The sequence below is a fragment of the Mustela nigripes genome, chromosome 4 (assembly GCF_022355385.1).
Source record: "Mustela nigripes isolate SB6536 chromosome 4, MUSNIG.SB6536, whole genome shotgun sequence".
NCBI lineage: Eukaryota > Metazoa > Chordata > Mammalia > Carnivora > Mustelidae > Mustela > Mustela nigripes.
In genome coordinates, this window is record NC_081560.1 from 140,817,372 (window position 1) to 140,843,991 (window position 26,620).

The 26,620-nt window shown below is 37.3% G+C and overlaps 1 protein-coding gene across 5 annotated transcripts in view; it reads left to right on the top strand.

Moving 5' to 3' along the window:
• SAMD8 (sterile alpha motif domain containing 8) overlaps positions 1–26,620 on the top strand; it is a 49,120-nt gene that overhangs the window by 8,489 nt on the left and 14,011 nt on the right. For 3 of the 5 annotated variants that reach the window (XM_059397866.1, XM_059397867.1, XM_059397868.1), the window contains one exon: positions 18,293–18,885. In XM_059397866.1, coding sequence (XP_059253849.1) covers positions 18,293–18,885 — 593 coding nt within the window. Of the gene's footprint in view, positions 1–10,059; positions 10,113–18,292; positions 18,886–25,024; positions 25,078–26,620 lie in introns of those variants that run through there. The other 2 variants (XM_059397871.1, XM_059397869.1) reach the window with 2 other exon arrangements.

The following is a 26,620-nucleotide window of genomic DNA, read 5'->3' on the forward strand; positions in this document are numbered from 1 at the left end:
GGTTAAGTCATTTTCTAAAGTCACACTGTTAATGGGTGATCAAACTGGGTCTATAATCAGATGTTCTTTTGGACTTCTTGATCTTGTTAGTTGGCTCACTGTTTTTTTACCTTTATTTAGTGTGTGTATGCATACATGGGTTAATAGTTGAATTTAGTTGGTTTTTAAATTTTCTGTTCATATCTATTTGTGTGGTGTGCTTTAAACAATGAGAAGTAATACTGTTTTTGTGGGTTTTTTAAAAGATTTTATTTATGTATTTGAGAGAGTAAGAGAGAGAGTGTATTAGTGGGGGTTGGGGGGGAGCAGAGGGGGAGGGACAGGAAGAAGCAGACTCCTAACTGAGCAGGGAGCCCAATGCAGGGCTCCATCCCAGGACTTCAGGATCATGACCAATGCAGAAAGCAGATGCCCAACTGACCAAGCCACCCAAGTAACCCCTTGTCATTTTCTCAAGAGTCTTTGGCATCCTTACCCCCCTCCCCCAAAAAAGAGTCTTTTCCCTTTGGTTATCAAGTATTACATGCTCATTGTATAAAATTTAGGAATTTTAGAAATACTTAAGGTAGAGAGTGAAAGAGTTCACTGGAGGAGTAACTATTAATAGTTTGACATTTTACTTATTTAAAGATATATACCTAGGCTACATGTGCTATTTTTTAAGACATTTTGCTCCTTTAGTTTTTTTTTAAGTTTAATTTTAAAATAATTAGGTTCATAGGAAATTGTGTAGATAGTACTCAGAGATCCCACTTATCAAGTTGCCTCACTAGTTATATCTTACATAGTTATAGTATAGTATCAAGATCAGGAAATTGACATTGGTTCAGAATGTGTCCATAGTTTGTGTCATTTTATCATGAGTAGATTTGTTTAACCATTGCACCAGTCACAATATAGAAGGGTGCGTGGCTGGTTCAGTTGGAAGAGCATGTGACTCTTGATCTCCGGGTTCTGAGTTTGCGTCCCACCTCAGGTGTAGAGATTACTTAAATAAATGAATTTAAAAACTTAAAAAGCCTAAAAATTTTTTTTAAACGTGTAGAATTATTCTATCACTATTAGGATCTCCCTTGGGTTAACCTCTACACTCTAGATACATACTCTTTCTAACTTTTGGCAACCTCTAATCTGTTCTCTGCCTGTATAATTTTATCATTTGAGAATATTATAAAGGGAATCATACCTTATGTGACAATTTGAGATTGACTTTGTTCATTTAGCACAATGTCCTTGAGACCCACTGATTATGTGTATCCATAGTTTATTAATTTTTATTGCCGAGTAATATTCTATGGTGTGGATGTACCACAGTTTCACATATTGTGAGATATTTTGATTTTATACACATTTCAGTTATGACAGTAGTGAAGGTAGGGACATTTGTATACAGGTTTTTGTGTGAACCTTAGGAACCTTAGGCCCAGGAGTAGGAGTATAGTTGCTAGGCTATATGGGAAGTCTGTGCTGGTTTTTTTTTTTTTTTTTTTTAAGATTTTATTTATTTATTTGAGAGACACACTGAGAAACAGAACACAGCAGAGGGAGAGGGAGAAGAAGATTCCAGGACCATGGGTCATGACCTGAGCTGCAGTCAGACGCTTAACGACTGAGCCACTCAAGTGCTCCCAGTCTATCCTGCTTTTAAAGAAATTGCCAAACTATCATCCAGCATGGCTGTACAATTTTGCTTTCCCCCAGCAGTATGTGAGAGGTCCAGTTTCTCTGCATCCTTGGTAGCATTCCATATTGGCACAGTTTTTTCAGCTGTTCAACAGGTATGTAGTGAAACCTCACCATGGTCTTAATTTTCATTTCCCTAGCAGCTTCTGATGCTGAACATCTTCTCAGGTACTTCCCCCTGCCATTCATATATCCTCTTTCATTTTTTAAAAATATTTTATTTATTTATTTGTCAGTTCGAGAGAGAGCATGCACATGCGAGCGCACACAAGCAAGGGAAGGCAGGGAGAGGGAGAAGTAGGCTCCACACTGAGCAGGGAGCTTAATGGGGAACTTGATCCCAGGGATCATGACCTGAGCCAAAGGCAGACTCTTAACTAACTGAGCCTCCCAGGCGTCCCTCATGTATCCACTTTGATGACAAGCCTATTTATGTCTTTTGCCCATTTTTTTCTTTGGATTTTTGTGTTTTTTACTGTTGAATTTTGGGAGTTTTTTATATGTTCTAGATATGGGTCCCTTCTTAGGTATGTGGTTTATCCAGGGAGTAATAGGGAAAAGTATATCTACTTTGTCTTCCCACAAGCAGAAGTCCACATATGCTGCTTTTAAAAATGTATTTGTCAGGAAGAGTGCAATCACTGCCATTTTTTCATCTCCTATAATATTTCCTTCACCTCTTGCCTCTGTTTCTTAGAAGCTGTTTCCTTCAGTCAGTCTGTTAAATACTTTAAGCTAGCTGCAGTCCTCACAGTCTTACACTTTTCTGACAATTAGTCTCTTTAAAGCACACTCATTATGTCATCCTCTTGTTCAAAAATCTCTAGTGGCTCCCTGTTGTCTATAGAATATCCTGAACTTGACAGTTAAAGGTTTCCATGATCTAGCCCCAATTTATATTTTCTTTCTTTCTTTTTTTTTTTTTTTTAAGATTTTATTTATTTGTTTGACAGAGAGAGCATGCAAGTAGGGGCAGTGGCGGGCAGAAGGAGAAGCAGGCTTCCTCCAGGCTCCCTGCAGAGGAGGGGAAGCCTGGTATGGGACTTGATCCCAGGACTCCAGGATCATGACCTGAGCTGAAGGCAGTTGCTTAACCAGCTGAGCCACCCAAAAGCCCCCAGTTTGTATTTTAAACCTGCTATCCCAGTATTCCCTTATGTCTTGTGAACTATTAGTGGTTCTCCCTCATTTTCTATTTTCATAGCCTTGCTCATGCAGTTTACCTCAACTAGTGTACTTTTATTTCTCCATCTCTATCCACAGTTTCATGTCTCAAAGGCTCAGCTCAGATGTCACTTCCAAGAACTCTTCTGATCTCACCACTGGAAATAATTTCCCTTTCCCAACTTCCTTAATTAACTTTCCAATTTTTAAACATGTTTCATAAGTATACTGCTTTGTTAGTGTTTTATGGATTAAGTGAGCTAATGTAGATAAAGAACAACAGCTGTAATTCATTTTACCTTTTTTTAAAAAATAACTTTCTTTAATATCCCTTTCTAGATTAAAATCATTGAGGGCAGGTTCTGTTTCAGATTCATCTATGTAAGTGCCATTTACCTAGTGTAATACCCTTCAAATGGAGTGTGCACAATAAATATTTAATAGGCGAACAAACATAACATGAGGGCATTTTAATACTGTCTCTATCTCCAATGCCTTAGTACCTGCCATCTGCATATAGCAGACAGTAAATGTTTCAGACTGAACAATGCAAAATTTGTGATTCAGAAAGCTTCCATCAAAAAAAGAAAAAAAGCTTTCATCATGAGGCATCTCATTTATGTAATCTTTATGTAATGTAACTGAAAACCTTTGACAAATTCCTCTGCTGATAACTAGAAAATATTTAATATTTATGAGATTCAATCCCTACAGAAGTACAAGAGCCTTCAGCTTATGTGAGATGGTGTGGTGTAGTGAGTAAGAACATGGACTTTGAAATGAGATTGCCTGGATTGAAAACTTGCGGTAGTTGCTAGGGCACATTTATCTTGGCAAGTTATTTAATCCATTTCCTTCAGTTATGTCATCTGTAAAATGAGAAAGATAATAATACCTGCTTTATACGGTTGTGAGAATTATTTGAGCATACAAGTAAGAACACTTAGAACATTTCCTGGCACTTTGTAAATGTTTTAAGATTTTAGCTAATCTAATTATTGCCTCTTGTTTTCCCGAAAAATGCATTGAGCACAGGTCACAATTTAAAATGTGTGATTTAGGGGCGCCTAGGTGGCTCGGTGGGTTGAGCCGCTGCCTTCGGCTCAGGTCATAATCTCAGGGTCCTGGGATCGAGTCCCGCATCGGGCTCTCTGTTCGGCGGCGAGCCTGCGTCTCTCTCTCTCTCTCTCTCTCTCTGCCAGCCTCTCTACCTACCTGTGATCTCTCTCTGTCAAATAAATAAATAAAATCTTTAAAAAAAAAAAATAAAATGTGTGATTTAGGATAAAGATACAGAGATTGCTTAAAAATAAAGTCTTAAAAAAAATAAATAAAAGATAAAACAGGTCCAGTCAGGCAGAGTTCCCAAAGCAACTAAGCAAAGATCAAGCAGGAATTATTATTGCTATTATTATCATTGTTGTTATTATTATTAAATGAAATCACATGTGAAATAACTCTGCAAAGTGTCTGACCTGTAATAGATGTTCATAAATGTTAGTTTCCTTCTATTAGCTTGCTCTTTCCCTCCTCATTTTTCAGATAAGATATTTAGATGCCATATAGTTTAGATTGTTTTAAGTCTCCTAAAGTGTTAATATAACTGAAATTAAGCTCCAAGAATTTTGACAGCCAATTCACTGTTCTTCACCATATCGTGCTGCTTTTCCTTAAAGCTAAAGGATAGGTTGGAAATAAAGCTATTAAATCCTACTGGGGACTTAAAGATTTTAAAGTATTTATTACAGATTTTTTTTAACATTCTTACTATATTTTGAAGACTTATTTATTTCCTTATTCTTACAATTATCAGAAATATGTAAATTGGGTGCCTGAGTGGCTCAGTGGGTTAAGCCTCTGCCTTTGGCTCAGGTCATGATCTCAGGGGCCTGGGACTGAGCCCTGCATCGGGCTCTCTGCTCAATAGGGAGCCTGCTTCCCCCTCTCTCTCTGCCTGCCTCTCTGCCTGTTTGTGATCTCTGTCTGTCAAATAAATAAATAAAACCTTAAAAAAAAAGAAATATATAAATTGTGGATAAATTTGATCATTTATTTTAAAATATTAAAAATTTTCAGGTCATCTGGATGGCTCAGTGGTTAAGCATCTGTCTCTTGGTTTTGGCTCAGGTAATGATCTTACGGGTTATGAGATCAAGCTCTGGGAGCTCCCTGCTCAGCGAGGAGTCTGCTTAAAGATTCTTTCCCTCTGCTGCTCCTTCATTGGCTTTTTTGGGCTCTCTTCCTCAAATAAATAAATCTTTTAAAAAATAATAAAAATTATGTTTTCTTGGATATTAGATTTTGGTATTATAAACAGACTCTAAAGAATTATTTTTAATGTAAAACAAATGCAGTTTTTCTAATACATATCAGCAGTCAACCCTAGGGTATGATACTTCTTTACTGGCAGTTCTGTGTATGTGTTTAACTGTTTTATTCAGTTGTATCATGTAGATTTTAATATCAGACAGCTACTCAACACAAAATCAACATATATAATGGATGAAATAAGATGTCTCTGAAGGGACGTGGAAGATTAAATGTTAGCCAAGACAGAAATAGAAGAACAAGTAGAATTAGATTGGATGGTCCAATATAGTACTTCAGAATCACTTGGGGAATCATTGGGGAGCTTTTAAAAAATGCAGATGTCAAGGATCTGTCCCCTCAGAGATTTTGATCCGGTTGTTCTAGGGTGGGGCATGGGCAGTGAAACAGGCATGTTTTTAAAGTTCAGATTACTCTAATGTGTAGTCAGGTTGAAAGAACCATTGTATATAGGGTTTATCTCTTGGTAGTTAGACATTATTGTATAATTTAAAACATGCTTCAATAAAGGGAAAATGTAAAATCTATTTAAGAATATACTTTTTTTAAAGATCTTATTTTTAAGCAATGTCTACACCCAACATGGGGCTCCAACACAATTCTGAGATCAAGAGTCACGAGCTCCTGCTGACTGAGCCAGCCAGGTGCCCCAAGAGTACACGCTTAAGAATGAAATAATAGTGTAAAGGCAGGGGTTTTTGTTTTGTTTTTAATAATTCTCTTTGGAGGGGCATTAGGGCATTGAGTTATTTTGATTGCTACTTTGTTTTCTCACATTTATTTGTTATTAAAAACATTATTTTAAAAATAAATTTTATTTATTTGGGAGAGAGAGAGAGAGAGCGCGAGCATGAGCAGGGAGAGGGGCAGAAGGAGAGGAAGAAGCAGGCTCCCTGCTGATCCAAGGACCCCAGGATCATTACCCTAGCTGAAGGCAGATTCTTAACTGACTGAGCCACCCAAGCACCACTGTTTTTTCACATTTATTTAATAATGTTTAGGAACCTATTATGTGCTAATTATACAGGCCTTTGTAATGGTGTTAATAATCCCTACTATCTTCTCTAAAAATAAAATTAAAATAGCTTTGCAAATAAAAATGTATTATGCTGCCCTGCTGCCCTAAGTGCTAGATACTTTTTTCCTTTTTCTCCCCCTTTCTTAAGTTTGTAGTGTGCTATTTGTCTACTTTATTCCACCCCCACCCCCAATGGCAGCCTGGTACACCTGGGTCCACAGCGCTCTCATTTTCCCTGTGCTTCTTTGAGACCTACAGCTGACTGGAAGCCAAGGGGCACCTGTCTACTTTCTTATTCTTGATTGAATTGAGCCCACTTAATAGATGAAATGGCCAGATCAGGGTCTTTGCTGTATTTATATTATTAAAGGAACATTGTACTGCTTAGTCTTTTTCCACTGGCACAGTGTGCTTGTTTGAGGAAGAAAATAAGTCATACAGCTTATTGAAATAAAACATGTCATTAATTCCAAAGATAATGCAAGAGGATATGCATTTGCTGAAAAGAGCAAATGAAACCATATCCTGCTTAATTAATTTCCCAGGAAATTAAAGGAAATAGCATAAATTTATCTGCCTTACCTAGAATTGAGCAAAAATGTGGAACTTAGAAGAGAGCTTGAAGCCTTTAACCTTGGGTACTTCACTTGCTTTGAGGGATGATAACTTGGAAGACTGAAGGGCCCATAGTGGTGCATTCAGTCAGCCTTCAGTTGCAAGAGATAGAAAATACTCCAGTCTCCGGGTTAGGCTGCTAGGAATGACTTCTGTAACAAGATTTGAACTGGTGTGCCAAAAGCGCTACCTTTGTCACAGTCAACAAAGGTATTAGAATTGGGAGGCCAGAGTGGAACTGTTAGTTTTAGGAACATACCATTTCAACAACAAAAACAACTCGATTCAAAAATGGGCAAAGGGGGTGCCTGGGTGGCTCAGGGGGTTAAAGCCTCTGCCTTTGGCTCAGGTCATGATCTCAGGGTCCTGGGATGGAGCCCCGCATCCGGCTCTCTGCTCAACAGGGAGCCTGCTTCCCTTCCTCTCTCTCTCTCCGCCTGCTTCTCTGCCTACCTGTGATCTCTGTCTGTTAAATAAATAAATAAAATATTTAAAAAATATATGGGCAAAGGACATGTATAGACATTTCTCTAAAGAAGATATACAGATTAAGCACATAAAAAAATGCTCAACATCACCAATCATTATGGAAATCGGATGAAAAAACCACAATGAGGGATACCTGGGTGGCTCAGTTGGTTCATCAACTGCCTTCCACTCAGGTCATAATCCCGGAGTGGTGGGATCGAGTCCCACATCAGGGGTCTTGCTTGGCAGGGAGCCTGCTTCTCTCTCTACCTGCCACTCTGCTTGTGCTTGTTCGCGCTCTCTCTCTCTCACAAATAAATAAGATCTTTCAAAGAAACAAACAAACCACAATGAGCTATCACTTTACATCCTAGGATGATTATTGTTAAAAAAGAAACAAAAGAGCAAGTGTTGGCAAGACTATAGAAGAACTGGAACACTCGTACATTGCTGGTGGAAATGTAAAATGGTACAGCTGTTTTGCAGAATGTTGTGGTGATTTCCTGAAAAAAGTAAGCAGAATTACCAAATGGCCCAGCAATTCTGCTTCTGGGTATATACCCAAAAGAAGTGAAAATAGGACTTTAACAGATATTTGTACACCCACTTTTATAGGAGCGTTATTCAGTATAGCCGAAAGTTGAAAGCAACCCATGTCTGTTGATGGATGAGTGGATCAACAAAATGTGATATATGCATAACAATGAAATACTATTCAACCTTCAAAAAGGAAGGAAATTCGGTCACGTTACAACATGGGTAAACCTCAGAGACATTATGCTAAGGAAAAGAAGCCAGATACAAAAAGACGAATGTTGTATGATTCCACTTATATGAGCTACCTAGTATAACCTAATCTGTAGAAACAGAAAGTAGACTGGTGGTTGTTGCAGGGTGAGGGAAGAGGGGATGGTGGGAGTTACTGTTTAATGAACACAAAGGTCTCTTTTAGTATGATGAAAAGTTCTGGAAGTGGATGGTGATGGTGGTTGCACTTCATGTGAATGAACTCAATACCATGAACTGTCTACTTAAAAATGGTTAAAATCATAAGTTTTATGTATAATTTAACAAACACAAACAAAACAACATACCATCATATCTGTGATCCAGGTGTTAGAAAGCCAATATTGCTGTTTCACAGCTGCAACTGCTTCCTTGCACTCAATAGTTAGTGACTAAAAGCTGGAGAATTATGTGTGTGTGTGCGCGCACGCACACACACAACACAACATTTATGTAGTCTGTCTTGTGAATAGCCAAAACTTCAGGGAAATGGCTCCCACTTCACTTTCTGTTTTCTGTATCAGAAGCACATCAGAGCTTCTACTTGGCTGAACCTAATTCACATTTAGAATCCCAGTTGCAAGAGATCCTGGGGAATAATTCTTAGCTTTTCAAACTCTGTAGTAGCAGAAAACAACTAGAGGGAGATTAGAAAAGATAGTGCCAAGTACATATTTGTCGTGGATATTGAGTCACTGGTGATTCACAGAATATAATGCTCTAAAAGGAGCGTTGGTTAAGTCGTTTTCAGTGGTGGCCAGATTGTCCTGCAGCTGCTGGTACAAAGTAGGGTGGAGCACAACAAATGGTATCAACAAGGAGGAGTAGGGAAAGAGTTTATTGATATTCATTATCTCCTTTTGCTGTTCTGGACTGGTTATACTCAGTTTGTCAGAGTATTTGCCATTTTAATATAGTAGAACACAACTGAGTTATTATTGTGGAGAGATTTGGGCCACTCTAATGGGATGCCTTAAAAGCTCATTAATTAAAGAATAGTTATGCTACTATTAAGAAATAGCAGATTTAAAGTTCTTATGATAAGCTTTTCTCATTTTCTTAAGTATGGAGATAAGGCCATCATAGGAAATGTACTGAGCTCTTTTACTCTCAGGCTGGTGAAATCTCCAGTATGAACTAAATTTGGAGAGAAAAGAAACATAAATAAACATAACATAAACATAAAATAAAGAAACATAAAAGAGGTGGGGTGCTGAAAAGTGCATTTTTTTATAGTTTTCAAAAATTTCTAACCAGAGTCCACCCATAAGATAAGATATCTTTTTTTCCACTTTATAAAGAACAATCAGCTCTTTTTGTTTATCTGTTATCTAGGACTTGAAACTGTTTGACTAATGCTTATTGATAGTGAGATTCTGCAGGAGTGGACTATTTATTCTCAGTGCCTTGATAGTAAAGTACTTCGATAATTAATTTCTTAATAGCTCATGATTTCAGAATAAACTTTAAAATTTTATCTCAAATTGGAATGTTTCCTTTATACATACTACTTAACATTTTGGATAAGTATGAGTTTTGCGTGCAGTGCTTTTTAATGTGAATCAAGCTTTAATGATATTAGTACGTAAACACCAGATTTTTTAAAGATTTTATTTATTTATTTGACAGAGAGAGTTGCAACAAGAGAGGGAACACAGGCAGGGAGAGTGGAAGAAGGGGAAGCAGGCTTCCCGCTGAGCAAGGAGCCCAATGTGGGGCTTGATCCCAGGACCCTGGGATCATGACCTGAGCCAAAGGCAGACGCTTAATGACTGAGCCACCCAGGCACCCCTGCACTGCTAGAAATCTTATGTGAGACTCTGCAGTACTATTTGTAACAGTAATAAAATTGTGAACAATCGCCAAAAATGTCTATTGTATAGCCATAGAATAGAATGTCCTTTTCAAAAGATAATTTAATAATATTAGGTCAGATTCTTGTAATAATGTTAAGTAAAATGAGACAGATTTATCTGCGGTATGATTTCTCTTTACAGAAAATTCTGTGTGAAAGAGGTATATAACAAATTACAAGCAATAGTTCTCAAAGGTAATTTTAAAATTTTATTTTAAATGTTCTTCAGTGACTATGTTGGTTTTATGTATTTTCTCTTTTTATTATAGAAATATATTGTTATAAAAGATTTAAACAGTGCAGAAATTTGCAGACTAAAAACCATAAAAGTCTTCAGTCTCCTGCCTAGACAAATAAGGTCCAATTTATCAGCTTCTTCTTTTATGGATTTTGCTTTTGGTACCATAGCTAAGAAATCTTGACCTAACCTAAGATCAGAAGGACTTTCTCATGTGTTTTCTTCTAGATGTTTTCTAGTTTTAGAGTTTATATTTGATCTGTGATCCATTTGGAGTTAATTTTTGTATGTGGTGAGAGATACGGATTTTTTTTTTTTTTTTGCATATGGATATCCATTTTTTTCCAATACTATTTGATGAAGGCTGTTCTTCATTAAATTGCCTTTGCACATTTGTAGAAAATCAGTTATCTGTGTAAGTCTGTTTCCAGATTTCCCATTCTGTTCCTTTTGTTTATCTTTATGCCACTACCACTTTGTCTTGATTTAATGTAGTATGATAGACGGAATTCTAAAATGACCTTTAATGACTGTTGTGTAATAATGGAAGGGACCTGTAAATATGATGGGCTATCAGTGCTGTAATTAGATTATGTTATATGGTGTAGTTGACTGAGAAACAGATTATTCTTGGTGGACCCGACTTAATCAGGCAAGCCCTTAACAGAAGGAATGTGCTTTTTCTGGAGAGATTCCAGGCACAAGGGGAATTCAGTACAGGAGAAGCTGCTGGTTTTCAAAATTAGAAGAGGCCACATTGCAAGAAATGCAGGTGCCACTAAGTTTATGGTAATTTACTACATAGCAGTAGAAAATAATTATTGTATGATAATGAAATTAGCTGATTTTGGTTTTGGGGGGGGGTGTTTTTTGTTTTTTTTAGATTCATTTATTTGAGAGAGACAGAGAACCTGTGCATGCATCTACTCAGGAAGAGGGGCAGAGGGAGAGGGGGAGAGAGAGAGAAAGAATCTCAAGCAGATTGCCCACTGAGCAAAGCTGACTTGGGGCTCAATCTCATGACCTTGCGATCACGACTAGAGCTGAAATCAAGAGTCAGGCACTTAATAAGACTGAGCCACCCAGATGCCCCCAATTTTTTTCTTTTTTCAAAGCTGTTTTGTGTTATTCTGGATCTTTTGCATTTCCAAATGAGCTTTTGTGAAATCAGTTTATGAGTATCTACAAAAATGCCAGGATTTTTATTGGAATTGCATTGACTCTATAGATCAAATTAAAGAAGAATTGACATCTTGTCAGGCTCTCTGCTCGGCAGGGAGCCTGCTTCCCTCTCTCTCTCTCTCTCTCTCTCTCACTGTTTATTTAGATCTTTAATTTCTCTTAGTAATATTTTATAGGTTTAAGTATACACATCTTTCCCATGTTTGGTCAGATTTATCCTTGAATATTTGATAGTTTTTGATGCTTTTATAAATGGTATTTTATAAATTTCAGTTTTTGATTTTTTATTACTAGTATATAGAAATACAGTTGATTTTTGTATGTTGATTTTATATGCAGCAATCTTGCTAAACTAACTTACTAGTTCGAGTCAGTTTTTTTGTGTATGTGTGAATTCCATTGAATTTCCTACATAAATAATCATATTGTTTGTAAATTCTGCAAATTGTGAATTTTATTTCTTACTTTCTAATCTGTATGGCTTTTGTTTCTTTTTCTTGCCTTGTTCTACTGAGCAGAATGTCCATTGCTTTATAGTAATAGTAAGGGTGGATAGTCTTGCCTGGTGACTGATAGTAGAGGAAAGCAGTCTTTCATCATTAAGTACAATGTTAGCTATAGGTTTTTCAAAGGTGCCCGTTATCAAGTTGATGAAGCTTCTCTCTATTTTTAGTTTGGTGAGAGGTTTTTATTTTTTTTTTTAAGATTTTATTTATTTATTTATTTGACACAGAGAGAGAGATCACAAGAAGGCAGAGAGACAGAGAGAGAGGGGGACATAGGCTCCCTGGTGAGCAGAGAGCCCGATGTAGGGCTTGATCCCAGGACCCTGAGATCATGACCTAACTTAAGCAGAGGCTTAACCCACTGAGCCACCCAGGTGCTCCTTGATGAGTTTTTATCAGTAATGAATATTGGATTTTGTCAAATGCTTTTTTAGTGTCCCTTTTTTTTTTTTTAAAGACTGTATTTTTAAGTCATCTCTGCCCCCATTGTGGAGCTCTAACCCTGACCATGAGATCCAGAGTCACATGTTCTTCCAACTGAGCCAGCTGGGCACCCCAACTTTTTAAGTGTCTTTTGAGATAACCTTGTGGTTTCCCTGTTTTAGCTTACTTATATGTGAATTATTTCAATTTTCAAGTGTTAAACTAACTTTGCATTCCTGGGATAAATACCACTTGGTTATGATGTATTAGTTCTTCTTTAAATATTGTTGGATTTGATTGCAGAAGATTTGTTTTAAATTTTTACATCTGTGTTTTTAAAGAATTATCAGGCTGTAGTTTTATTTTCTTGGGCTGTTGCCTGACTTTGGTATCAAGGTGATACTGGCCTCATGGAATTAATTCAGAAATATTCTCTCCTTGGGGCACTTGAGTGACTCAGTCAGTTAAAAATCTGACTCTTGATTTTGGCTTATGTCATGATCTCAGGGTGGTAAGATCAATCCCCATGTTAGGATTCTCTTTCCCTCAACCTCTGCCCACTTCCCCTTCCTCAAAGAAAGAAAGGAAGAAAGAAAGAAAGATTGGTTCTCTTCTTTTTTGGAAGAAAGGAAAAAATGATCTTTTCTTGTGTTTCATTTTGCATAATTCCTGTTGTGTATCTTCAAGTTATTCTTCTTACAGATAAGAATCAGCTAGCTGTTAATTCCGTCCAGCATATTTTTCTTTTTTCTTTTTTAATTTTAATTTATATATTTGACAGAGAGAGAGAGAGAACACTAGCAGGGGGAGTGGGAAAGGGAGAAGCAGGCTTCCAGTGGAGCCTGACCTGGGCCTCGATCCCAGGACTCTGGCTGGGATCATGACCTGAGCTGAAGGCAGACGTTCAGTGACTGAGCCACCCATGCACCTAGCATATTTTTCATTACATATATTTTAATTTCATTTTTAGAAGGTTGAATTGAGTGTTATTTGTGTCCATGTCTCTAACTTTTTGAACATAGGTAATAGAATTCTTATAACTTAGTTAATTTCTTTGCTAATTCTATTATCTGTATCAGTTTGGGGTCAATTTTGGCTGATTGTTGCTATTCATTGTAGGTGAATTTTCTTACTTTACATGTCTGGTAGTCTTTGATTGGATGCCAGACATTATGGATTTTATCTGTTGGGTACTGAATACTTTTGTACTCCTAATAATATTCTTGAGTTTTATTGTGGGAGATAGTTAAATTACTGGAAAACAATTTGATCCTTTTGGATCTTGCCTTTAAGATTTGTTTGGCTGGACCAGAGGCACATTCATTCTAATGCAGGGTTTCTCAATATCAACACTATAATATTTTGGATCAGTTTATTTTTTGTAGTGAAGGGCTATATTGTGCTTTGTAAAATGTTTAACATCCCTAGCCTTTACCTTTTAGGTGCCCTCCCCCACCCCCCAGTCATGACAACCAAAAATGTTTCCTGAAATTGCCAAATGTGGGGAGGAGTGGCTAATAGCTCCCAGTTGAATAACTACTACTTTAGGATTAATTTTGTCTCAATATTATGGCAAGATCTTCCTGTTTGCTTTACCCAATGCCCCATGGATTCTGAGTTTTTTTGTGTTTTGTTTTTGTTTTTGTTTTTAAAGATTTTATTTATTCATTTGACAGACAGAGATCACAAGTAGGCAGAGAGGCAGGCAGAGAGGGGTGGGGGGAGGAAAGCCAGCTCCCTGCTGAGCAAGAGAGCCTGATGTGGGGCTCGATCTCAGGACCCGAGATCATGACCTGAGCTGAAGGCAGAGGCTTAACCCACTGAGCAACCCAGGTGCCCCCTTGTTTTTGTTTTTGGTCTGGCTGTTTGGGGTAGGCACTTTTATCGGTCTTGTGTATATACTGTATGTTGTTCCTCCTAATCATTCTGGGTGGTTCTTTTTTCTGTACTGTTTTGTTTCCTCATGTATATGTGACGATCAGTATTCAACTACAAGTCTGCAGATCTCCGAGGTCTGTTTTAGTCTTTTTGGGTTACTATAACAAAATGACTGTAGACTGAGTGTCTTAAACAAAACACAGTTCTGGAGGTTGAGAAGTCCAAGATCAAAGCGTAGAAGATTTGGTGTCTGATGAGGGCCTGCCTCCTGCTTCATAATCAGTCATCTTCTACCTTTGTCTTTAAATGATGGAAGGGGTGATGAACTCTCTGAGATATCTCTTATAAGGGAACTCATCCCATTTATGGGGGTTCTGCCTCATGACCTAATCATCTCCTAATTGTGGGCTAGGATTTTAATATATGAATTTTGGGGAGACATTCAGTCCATAACAAGTTCTCTCTGTGCACCTTTCTCCTCTCCAGTATTCTGTTTCATGAACACTAGCCACCTAGATCTACCCAGACTGTCAGCTCCATCTCCTCAGCTCAGCAAGTCTGCCAGGCCTCACCCATTTGAGTCCTGTGTCACACATCACTTGGAAACTCTCAAGGCAGTAAGCTGGGGCAGTAGGGCTCACTTTGTTTTGCATCTCTCAGGGAACTTTTGATCTAATGCCAGTGTCTTGAAGCTAGATTTTCACCCCCATATATTTTGTCTATTATTTGGTTGTTTGAGGTAGGAGAGTAAATTGGTCCCTCTTACTATATCTTGGTCAGAAACAGAGTCTCTTTAACTGATAATTTATTCATATTAAATTATTGATTAAAGTTGAGAGTGTTCTGTGGTGCCTGGGTGGCTCAGTTGGTTAAGCGTCTGGCTCTTGATTTTGGCTCAGGTCATAATCTCAGGGTCTTGAGATAAAGTCCTGCATCAGGCTCTACGCTGGCCTGGCACTTGCTTGGGATTTTCTCTTTCCCGCTCCCTCTGCCCCTCCCCCTCAAAAAAAAAAAAAAAAGACGAAAATGGTCTTAAAATCTTATTAACCTAATTTCTTCATTTTTTTGATTTGTATGAAACTTACAGCTGCCATATGTTTGTTCAAAGTCTCTTGTTTCATGTAGTTTCTATGGCACAACATAAATATTAAATTGGCCTTAAAGCCTTTTATCATATTTTTAATATACCTCTTTAGAGCAGGTTTCACAGTGTTACCTAAATATGGGTCTCTAACTATATGTAGTAGCATACAATTAAAGGACATGTCCTGACTTGATGAAACACATTAGTGGAGTGTGTCATGTTTTTAGGGCATTGCCACAGCAGGCTCAAAGACTTCCAGAAGGCTTCCTTGTGTAACTCATATTTTCTAACAGCTAAAACACCAGTTTCAAAGCCTATTAGCCTGATTGAGGGTATAGAGAACTGGTGATATAAGATGGGAAAAAAAGCTATGAGAGAGAAGATCATTTTGAGCAATGTATGAGACAAAACCCTACTGAAGGATCATGCTACAAGGATGGGAGTGACTTGGAACCCATTGGTGGTAAGCTGTTTAAGAAAGGAGGAAGCCAGCAGAATAGAAAATAAAATGACAGAAGAAATCTGGCCTTTTTGTGTGTGGGATGAGCTTCCCAAATGTGCTACATTGTAACTGCTACAGAGTTTGTAGCATGTGCTTGTTGGATATTCAAAGATGAAGTAATTTATTCAGAGCATATCTTGGAAAAAAGATGCATGTAGTGGGTGGGATGAAACCATCTGGGGTATATATATGAACTAAAATAGCAAAATGATATTTTAATGGAATTTTATATACATGTAATAACTTATTCTAAATAATATACATTAATGTGTATAAAATTCCGTGTTAACCTGTATAAAATGTGTAATTCATTGGCCTTAGGGATGGTGTTGTAGCTAAAAAGAGCTGAGTAAGAGAGAGTTCTTATAGCTCTATAGTATATAAGAATTAGCCTTTTAAAACGTACAGGTACTTAGAGGTGGATGTGCTGTTAAATTTCCTAAAACTGAAAAGCCGTTGTGGATTGATAATATGAAAAACTCTGTTTGGAAACAAAATATGATTTAAGGCTTCCAAAAACTAGGATACTGTTTTTTAGGAATTAAGGAATATTTAGTGAGTATTTCTTGTTGGCTGAATATTTCTGATGGTGTAAGTGGTGCTCATGTAGTTAAGTAACATTATGAGTCTTCATGGCAAGAGTTTGTGTGGATAGGGGAAGAATAGGACAGTAGCAGTTTTTACTTTTCTCAGCATAAATAAGCATAGAAAGTTTTTCATAGCCAAATATGCATGTTATAAGGAAATGATAAACACCAAAATCAAGAGTTATTTCATCTGGGAAGGAAAGGAAGGGGATGATACCAGAGAGGGACATTCGCTTGTATTGATGTTTTGTTTTTGGCTTTTTAAAACAAACATTTAAAATATAGTTTAACATACATAGAGAAAAGTGTAGACCATAAGTATACAGCTTCTTGAATTTTTACAAAGTGAACATACCTATATACTGATACCCAGATTAAGAAACAGAGCATCTAGGGGCACCTCGGTAGCTCAGTTGGTTAAACCACTGCCTTCGGCTCAGGTCACAATCCTGGAGTCCTGGGATTGAGTCCCACATCAGGCTCCCAGCTCTGTGGGAAGTCTGCTTCTCCCTCTGACCTTCTCCCCTCCCATGCTTTCTCGCACTCTCTCTCAAATAAATAAATCTTTAAAAAAAAAAAAAAAAGAAAGAAAGAAAGAAAGAAACAGAGCATCTGTTTAATTGGAATTATTGGAATTATTTTATATTTTTTCAAGCAGGGTAATGGGCACATGGGTATTTCTTGCATCTTTCTTTGCTGTTGTTGTTGTTGTTATGCTTTGAAGTTTGCCTACTGTGTTTTTTAAAGAATCCTTTCAGAAGGAAAGAGGATTTTTAGAAATCTGGGAAATGCCAGAAAAACCCACATGCTTTAGTAATTGAGAAAAGTACTTTAGGGAAATAGGGTTTTTTTTAAATGTAGGCCTTTGTCTCCTGTGTATCTTATAAACCTTATACAGATCCAAGTTACTGAAAGTTTTAAAATGGAAAAAGAATATAAAAAGAACTGTATGGATCAAAGTAGTAAAAATTATTAGTACTTTTTGAAACAGTACATTATTGGCCTTCTATAAGCCAACATAAAGTTTGGGTCTTCAAATTTGTGAGTACATCAAAATGACAGTTTTCTTTTAAAAATTTTGTCACTGAAATCTCAGTGGTAGTTTAAGATGGAAATTGCTTAATCAGTTCTAAAATGGTATATTCAAGGTGTGGAAAGAAGGAACTGAGCTATTAAGATACTTAAAGATATTTATATCTGGGCGCCTGGGTGGCTCAGTGGGTTAAGCCGCTGCCTTCGGCTCAGGTCATGATCTCAGGGTCCTGGGATAGAGTCCCGCATCGGGCTCTCTGCTCAGCAGGGAGCTTGCTTCCTCCTCTCTCTCTCTCTGCCTGCCTCTCTGCCTGCTTGTGATCTCTCTCTGTCAAATAAATAAATAAAATCTTAAAAAAAAAAAAAGATATTTATATCTCGTTTACAGGCTTTATATCTGTTGTAGAAATCGTTATTTTTATAGTAGATAGAAATATGTTTAAGGAGTTTCCTAAAACTAGTTATCTGTCTGCCTTTGTGTTTTATTTTTGTTTTTGTTTTCTCATTTTGGAGAAGTGGGAGATACTTAATCAGACATGAAGATTTCTGAAATTTGGTTTATTTTTATGTATTACATATCTTTATCTCATTTTATGAAAAGCATTTATACAGGATTTTTCTCAATTATTCTCAACAGTAGGCTTTTTCTAATTAAGTTATGGTTGCTATGGTGTGGAAAGGCCATTTGTAAAGTAACTTTTTATAAAAATGTTTAGTCATTAGTCTTCCTTTTGCTGTGGGTTTATATGCATAAAATTATTAGAATGTTAATCTACTGAAAACCAATCACTGAGTAATTTTCATTCCTTTTATTCTCTTCTAGAAGTTAATAGATCAATGTAAATAAATTGTTGTTTCTGGTATGTTTGCATGTTTTTGGTCTTAACGGAGTTGTTAGGACACACTGAAGATTTTGTTTTGTTTTCCTATTTTCCCTGGACAGGCAGTGGAGGAAGAAATGGCTCTTCCTAATCACCTTTGCATTCGTCGCTGGACAACCAAGCATGTAGCTGTTTGGCTGAAGGATGAAGGCTTTTTTGAATATGTGGACATTTTATGTAATAAGCATCGACTTGATGGAATCACATTATTAACATTGACTGAATATGATCTCCGGTCTCCTCCTCTGGAGATCAAAATCTTAGGGGACATTAAGAGGTTAATGCTTTCAGTCCGAAAATTGCAGAAAATACATATTGATGTTTTAGAAGAAATGGGATACAACAGTGACAGTCCCATGGGTTCCATGACACCTTTCATTAGTGCTCTTCAGAGCGCAGAGTGGCTCTGTAATGGGGAGCCTTCACATGACTGTGATGGACCCATCACTGATTTGAATTCTGATCAGTACCAATACATGAATGGTAAAAGCAAACATTCTATTCGAAGATTGGACCCAGAGTACTGGAAGACCATATTGAGTTGTATATATGTTTTTATAGTATTTGGGTTTACATCTTTCATTATGGTTATAGTCCACGAGCGAGTGCCTGATATGCAGACCTACCCACCACTCCCAGATATCTTCTTAGACAGGTAAGTTTTATTTCTAGTTGCCAAGTTTGTAGAAAGTTGCTATAACACGGTGATAATAATGTACTTATAATAATTGTGTTTTTTATTATTATTTTGGTTGATGCACACTTTGTTTGCTTTATCTGGTAATATATGCAGATATACTTTGAAATTGCCTTTTTGTCCTGGAGTAAATTAGACATTAAGCCTGTGTGAGTGGGACAGGGCACTGCTTTTTTTTTTTTTTGTAGCTACATCATAGCTTGTTGGGCACTTGAGATTATAAAAGGGTTTCATGGAATGTTGTCTGTAATAAATGAAATTTGGTTACCTTTTTTTTTTTATGATGAACAGGGTTCAGCTTTTCCAGAAGTAGGGGGAGGACTCCTATATTACCACAATTGGAATTACCACAAATAGTACTGAAAAATACTGATTCATTGATAGTATCTTGTTTTTATGAAATGCTGAGTGAATAATAAAGAATATAGTATATGCATATGAAAAATAAGAATAGAACAAATTTCGAAACTGTTAGCTTTTATGTTTGTGATTTTTAAAGCTTTTATAGTTTGTAGAGCTTTCTTGTTTGTTTTTATAAACCGTTTTACCTTTCTGAAACTACCTTGTAGTATGTGTTTTTTAAAATGAAATGAATCAGTGTATCCATACTACAATGTCAGAATGACATACATACCACATTTTGTTTCTCTCAAACCCTGACTAAAAATATAGTAAAGAGGTTTTTGTTTGTTTAAGTGGAAAGCCTACAAAGATAGGGCAGATAAGAGAGGAAAAAACAGTCATACATTTTTGGAAGTTTGAAAATAGATGTTTGAGTGGCAACTAACAGACCTAAAATAACTTAATTCTTAAACAGCAGTTAGGAAAACAGAACCAACCCAGTCTGTGTTGCAGATTTCTCAAAGTTCTGGATATTGCAGGTAAAAGGGTGGTGCTAAATACGAAGAATCTAGGGAAACTGTTTAAGAAGCTGTTAGATCCCTATATCTCCTCCTCTATTCCCTACAGTTTTCCCAACTATAAACAAAAGAACCTAAGGAAGTAAGGAAGAAAGCCATGTGGATATCTGGGGAAAGAGTATTCTGGGCAGAGAAAACAAGGTGCAAAAAATCTTGAATTGTTAGTATCCTTAGCATGTTCAAGAAACAGCAAGTGAGAGATGGAGAGAACTGTTGGAGATGAAGTCTGAGAGGAGACAGGAATCTAGATTGTATAGTGACTTGTAGACTGTTTTCTGGACTTTAGCTTTCATTCTGAATGAAAAGGGAAGCCATTAGAAAGTTTTTAGAAGAGTACAGTGATCTAACTTCCATTTTAAAAGGTACCTATGAGGCGCCTGGGTGACTCAGTCGTAGGCTTCTGCCTTCAGCTCGGGTCATGATCCCAGGGTCCTGGGATCAAGCCCCGAATCAGGCTCCCTGCTCTGCAGGAAGCTTGCTTTTCCCTTTCCCACTCCCCTTGCTTGTGTTCCTTCTCCGCTGTGTATCTCTCCGTTAAATAAAGAAATAAAATCTTTAAAAATAAATAAATAAAAGGTAACTATGGTTGTTGTTTTGAGAGGGAGAATAAGGTACCTTGATGATGGCATGATCTGATATGCATCGTTTTAATCAAATGAACAAATACAGCCTTACTGTGGGACAGAGTGATATTATGTGCATTGGATGTGATGTTCATCATCTATAATCTTGCCCCTCCCAAAATATAACCTGAATCTAATCATGAGGAATTTATCAGACAAATCCAGAACATGGAATAGTTCTGAGGCTGAGGTTCTATATAGACTATATAACCAAGGCATAGTGGGAGCAAGGAGGAAGACTGGCCTGGAAGAAAAATGAGGATCTTATTTTTAAAGTTTACAGTTCAGTGGTTTTTAGTATATTTACAATTGTGCAACCATCACCACTAATTCCAGGACATTTTCATCACCCCAGAGAGAAATCCCTGTCCATTATCAGTCCCATTCCATTCCCTCCTCCCTCCATTCCCTGGCAACCACTAATCTATTTTCTGTATCTGTGGATTTGTCTGTTCTGGACATTTCATGTAACTGGAATTATAAAAGAAAAGGTGGCCTTTTCTTATGGTTGGCTTCTTTGTTTTTTTGTTTTGTTTTTAAACATTTTTTTTAAAAGATTTTATTTATTTATTTGACAGAGAGAGGTCACAAGTAGGCAGAGAGTCAGGCCAAGAGAGGAGAGAAAGCCGGCTCCCTGCCAAGCAGAGAGCCCGATGCGGGGTTTGATCCCAGTACCCTGAGATAATGACCTGAGCTGAAGGCAGAGGCTTAACCTGCTGAGCCACCCAGGTGCCCCTGATTGGCTTCTTTGATTTAGCATAATGTCTTTAAGATTCATCCATACAGTAATATGTATCCTCTTTATTACAGAATAATACTCCATTGTATGGATATACTACATTTGTTTATCTGTTCATCAGTTGATGAATGGTTGTCATTTTTTGGTTACTATGAATAATGTTGCTTATGAACATGTATGTACAAAATTTTGTTTAGACCTATATGTGATTTTCAGTTTGCAGTGGGGATTTGAAAACAAATTTTGCCTTTTTGTAGTGCCTCCTACTACAAATCTTTATGCTCTTAAGCATGTAAGCTTTATTCTTAGGAGAATGGTAGCAGGTAGTGTCAGTGTTCTTCCTTATGTACTTTCAGATCTCTTTTTCATTTTCTTGCACACGGATACTCCCAACATCCAGCAAATGTGTCTTTGTTGAAGAGCTGCTTCTGAGCTCTTGAACACGTTTTATATGCTTGGAAAGAGAGGTAAACATGCTTAGGACTTTATATCCCACCAGCAACAACCCTTAGCCAATGACTGATGAGATTGGGTATACATATTTTGTTTCTCTTCACTCTAATTGGAACAACTTTTTGGTCAGACCTATACTGTCTTTCAAATTCCACACAGGATTGAGCCATATTTAACCCTTGCCATAGTTACTCCACAAGGCTTTGTTTTATGTCTCACCCTTGCCTTGCTTACTTGCCTTCCTGATCTCATTTCCTTACTACACTAAGGTTTCTCTTGGGAACACTCCTGTTCACTTTCACACTGATCTTTGTTTCAAAGTCTGCATCTAAAGCTTATGTCAACAATCCCAAGAACCTTAGCACATCATAAATAGAAATTTAGAAGGAGAAAGGGATGCCTCTGTAGGCAGGCCCACTTAACAGCAGTGAGAGGGGTTAGCTGATAGCCATAATAACAAGGGAAGAACCAGAAGCACTCAAAAGCAAACATAACTAAAGGAAAAACTACTCTAGTCTGGAGCTTAGCCTTCATTCCTCCGTAGTCCCTGAAGTCATTCCCACGTTCAGTGCAATAATCAGTGTTCACAATCATGACTAAATTGCCAAAGAAAGTTAAATTTTTATCCAGAAAAAAGAGGCATATCCATGTGTAATGCATTTTAGAAAACTTTGCATCAAATAAATATGAGGGGGCGCCTGGGTGGCTCAGTGGGTTAAAGCCTCTGCCTTTGGCGCAGGTCATGATCCCAGGGTCCTGGGATCAAGCCCCACATCAGGCTCTCTGCTCAGCAGGGAGTCTGCTTCCCTTCCCCTCTCTCTGGCTGCCTCTCTGCCTACCGGTGATCTCTGTCTGTCAAATAAATAAATAAAATCTTTAAAAAATAAATAAATAAAGTAAATAAATATGAGATATTGAATAAACATTTCCTTACAACACTTCACTAAAATGAGAGTAAAAGGAGATAAGGGGGAACCCTACAATCCCATGAAGGCAAAAACAGTGATAATGCTGAAAGTTTGGAAAGTAGAACGCTGAGTCTCTATTGTAAAATTGGGGATGGAGACTAGCAGTGTCCAAGAGGTGAGTTTATTTGTATTTCAGAGCTCCAGAAAAACTCTTAAAACAGGTGGCACCAGGCATCTTTCATAACCATGTGGGATGAAAGATAAATACGGGAGAATTGGTTGAAAAGCAACTTTCAAAGCTTTTAGACCTCTATTCCAACAGAAGATAGGTGGAATATTCTCCAGACCAGTTAAATGTGAGGGACTCTGGGATACCATGCCCAGATGGTGTTTTCAGTATGTTTTCAAGGTGGTTACTATAAATTTATATACTGATCACTGAGACTTCCAGCTCCCATCCTTAAGTAGCCAGACTTCCCATCCCTACTCCTACCCGGAGCCAGTTCTCTAAGCAGAAAACAGATTTCTCTCCTTAGAAAACCTGCACAGGAGAAGAGGACTCTAGATATTGTGGTAGGGGAGATATCTCTATCTCCTCAACCAGACCTCTGCTCTATCACTCTGCAGTGAAACCCACAACATGACAAGCCCAGTCCATGTATACAGAGCATCAAATTATTATTTTTTTAGTACTTCACTATCAAGTATGAATGGTCAGTCAAGAATGACCAGACATTTAAGTAAAACAGAACAATGCAAACAGGAAAAAAGCAAAGTAGGAAATACAAAATGGGGAGCAGAAGAACACTTCAAAAAAAAAATAAGCATGTTCTCACAGATAAGAGATGTTGCATTTTACGAGACAGTAACAGAATTTCTATAAAAAGAAATTCAGAGGAAAGAAAAGCTTTTGGAAAATAAAAAATGGAAGTAGAAATTTAAAATCCAGTAGACTAGTTGGAACACAGATTTGAAGAAATTGCCCAGTATGTAGAACAAATGAAAAGTAGTGGAGAGGTCAGTCAGTGGAGCATGCCACTCTTGAACTTGGAGTTGTGGGTTTGAGGCCCCCCATTGGGCGTAGAGATTACTTTAAAAAAAAAAAAGAGAGGAGAAAAGGTAAGATCATCCAGTTGACCCAATAGCAGACAAAAACAGTAAACAAAAAACATAGAGAAAAAGGGAAGATTATTTAGGATGTAAGGAAATTACCCAAATTCAAAGGATGTGGCTTTCCAGATTGAAAGGGCCCACTGAGCACTCAGTACAAGAAATGGAGAATTTCAAAACACTGGATTTAGGCTGAAAATCCTAAAAGCTTCTTAAGAGACCGATCAAGTAACATACAAAGATTAGAAATCCAGATAGAATCAAACTTCTTTGCAAGTGTGGAAGCTAGAAAACGAGAGCAGTTATCTTTAACTTTCTAAGAGAAAATAAGGTCTAACGTAGAATTCTCTGTCCAGGCAAACTACCAGTTAATTATAAGGCTAGAACCAAGGAAATTTTTAAGTTTGTAAGTCTTTAAATATTGCAAACTTTCCAACCCCACATCTAACTAAAATTGCTAAAATGAAAAAAAAATGTATAATAACCTGATGAGAATTTAGAGCACCTCCTACTCTTTCATATATTGCTGGTAGGGATGCAGAATGACAGAACTGCTTTTAAAACTGTTTGACAGTTTCTTAAAAAGCTAAACATACTCTTAACATAGGACAAAACAGTTTCACTGCTAAGTGTTTGCCTAAGAGAAATGAAAACATATGTTCATACAAAGATGTATAGTGGTCTTTATTCAAAACCACCCAAAACAGGATATATCCAAATATCCATCATATATCCAAAATATACATCCACCAGTGAATGGATAAAGAAATCATATAAAGAGTGGATAAAGACTTACACATGAAATAACATGGGTAAATCTGAAATATATTATGACAAGTGAAAATAGCCAGATACAAAAGGTATGTAGATAAATACTGTGCAATTCCATTTATATGCCATTCTAGGAAAGGTAAACCTATATAGGACAGAAATCAGTTGAGTGGTTGCCCCATGGCTAGAAATGAGAGAGGGGATTGATTATAAAGGGGCACAGGGGAGCTTTTTGGAGTGATGAAAATTTATCTTTATTGTGGTGGCGGTTATATGACTGAATATGTTTGTCAAAACTCATTGAACTGTACACCCAACAGAGATGATTCTCTTCTGGTTGTTAATTAAGCCTCAGTAAAATTAACATTAAAAACAAGTTAAGGGGGTGCCTGTGTGGCTCAGTCATTTGAGCATCCTGACTGTTGGCTTCTGCTTATGTCATGATCTCAGGGTTGTTTGGGAACACTGCATGAGGCTCTAAACTGGGTGCGGAGCCTGCTTAAGATTCTCTCTCTGCCCACCCCTTAAAAACAACAACAACAACCAAGTTTATCCTTCGCCTATGTTTCTTAGAAAATGACTGGAGGATATACATCATCAAGACTGAGGAATAAATTGAAAAAGAGGAGAACATGGATTCAGGAGCCAAAGAATCTAATACAGAAAAGGTGAATTTCCAAGACGAAGGTCAAGTTTTATTTCAAAAAAGAGCCATACAGGAGTACTAGAAAATGCAACCATACTAAATTGGCGGGGGGGGGGGGAGCTCTAGAAGAAATATCCCCAAAAGAAAAAATTGAAATTGATAGAATAGTTTGAAGATGAATGGTGATAGGCATATAAAAAACAGAGCAAACCAAAAAAAGCTGTATTTTAGCTCTAGAGAGTTCTAAGAATTTCTGCTATAAGAAAGGGATTATTCTTTACTGACTCAGTTGTAAATGATATTTACAAACTTACGTTAAGTAAAAGCCAAAATTTATTTATTTATTTTTTTAAAGATTTGTATTTATTTATTTGACAGAGATCACAAGTAGGCAGAGGCAGACAGAGAGAAGGGAAGAGAAGCAGGCTCCCTGCTGAGCAGAGAGCCCGATGTGGGGCTCCATCCCAGGACCCTGGGATCACGACCTGAGCCGAAGGCAGAGGCTTTAACCCACTGAGTTACCTGGGCGCCCCGCAAAATTTATTTTTAAAAAAATTGTGCAACAATATTGAGAATAGGGAAGAGAAAATGGGAGTGGGTGGTAGGAGGGGGGCTAACTAAAATATACAATGCTAAATAAGACATGAGGGTGAAAGTGATTACCTCTGGGGAGCAAGAATTAGGTAGGGGGTGGGACAGAAAACTTAATTTCATCCTAAACATTGTAAAACTGTTTTACATACATTTATATATATATATATGTATACACACACACACATATTTTTGGACATGCATGTATATGTATAGGTACAAATACGGTTTTTTAAAATGTTCATTTTAAATGTTTATATGGTTAAAAGTCACTTAAAGGAATCTTTCTTTTAAAGATGTATTTTTTGAGTGGGGAGGAGCAGAGGGAGAAAGAGAGAAAATCTCAAGCAAACTCCATGTTAATTAAGCACAGAGCCCGATACCATGACCATGACCCGGTCATGGTCTGACTCAGTCAGATGCTCAACTGACTGAGCCACCAAGGCACCTCAGGAATCTTTCTTTTATCTGAAAATTTCTGATATGTGATACAATACAATACATGATACAGTACAATATATGATGCAATACAATATGATACAATAACCCATTCCCCAGTAATGCCAGATAAATAAGGCCATAATAGATTAAAAATACAGAAGAGGGGATGCCTGGGTGGCTCAGTTGGTTAAGCAGCTGCCTTCAGCTCAGGTCATGATCCCAGCGTCCTGGGATCGAGTCCCACATCGGGCTCCTTGCTCCGCAGGGAGCCTGCTTCTCCCTCTGACTCTGCCTGCCACTCTGTCTGCCTGTGCTCGCTCTCGCTTGCTCTCTCTCTGACAAATAAATAAATAAAATCTTAAAAAAAAAAAAAAAAAAACAGAAGAGAAGTCTTTTTTCTGAGGTAACAAATAAAAGGTAAGTCCCCGACTAAAGATGATTGACTCTCTTCACTAACTCTGAATAAGGTTTGCAATGGACTATTAATATCT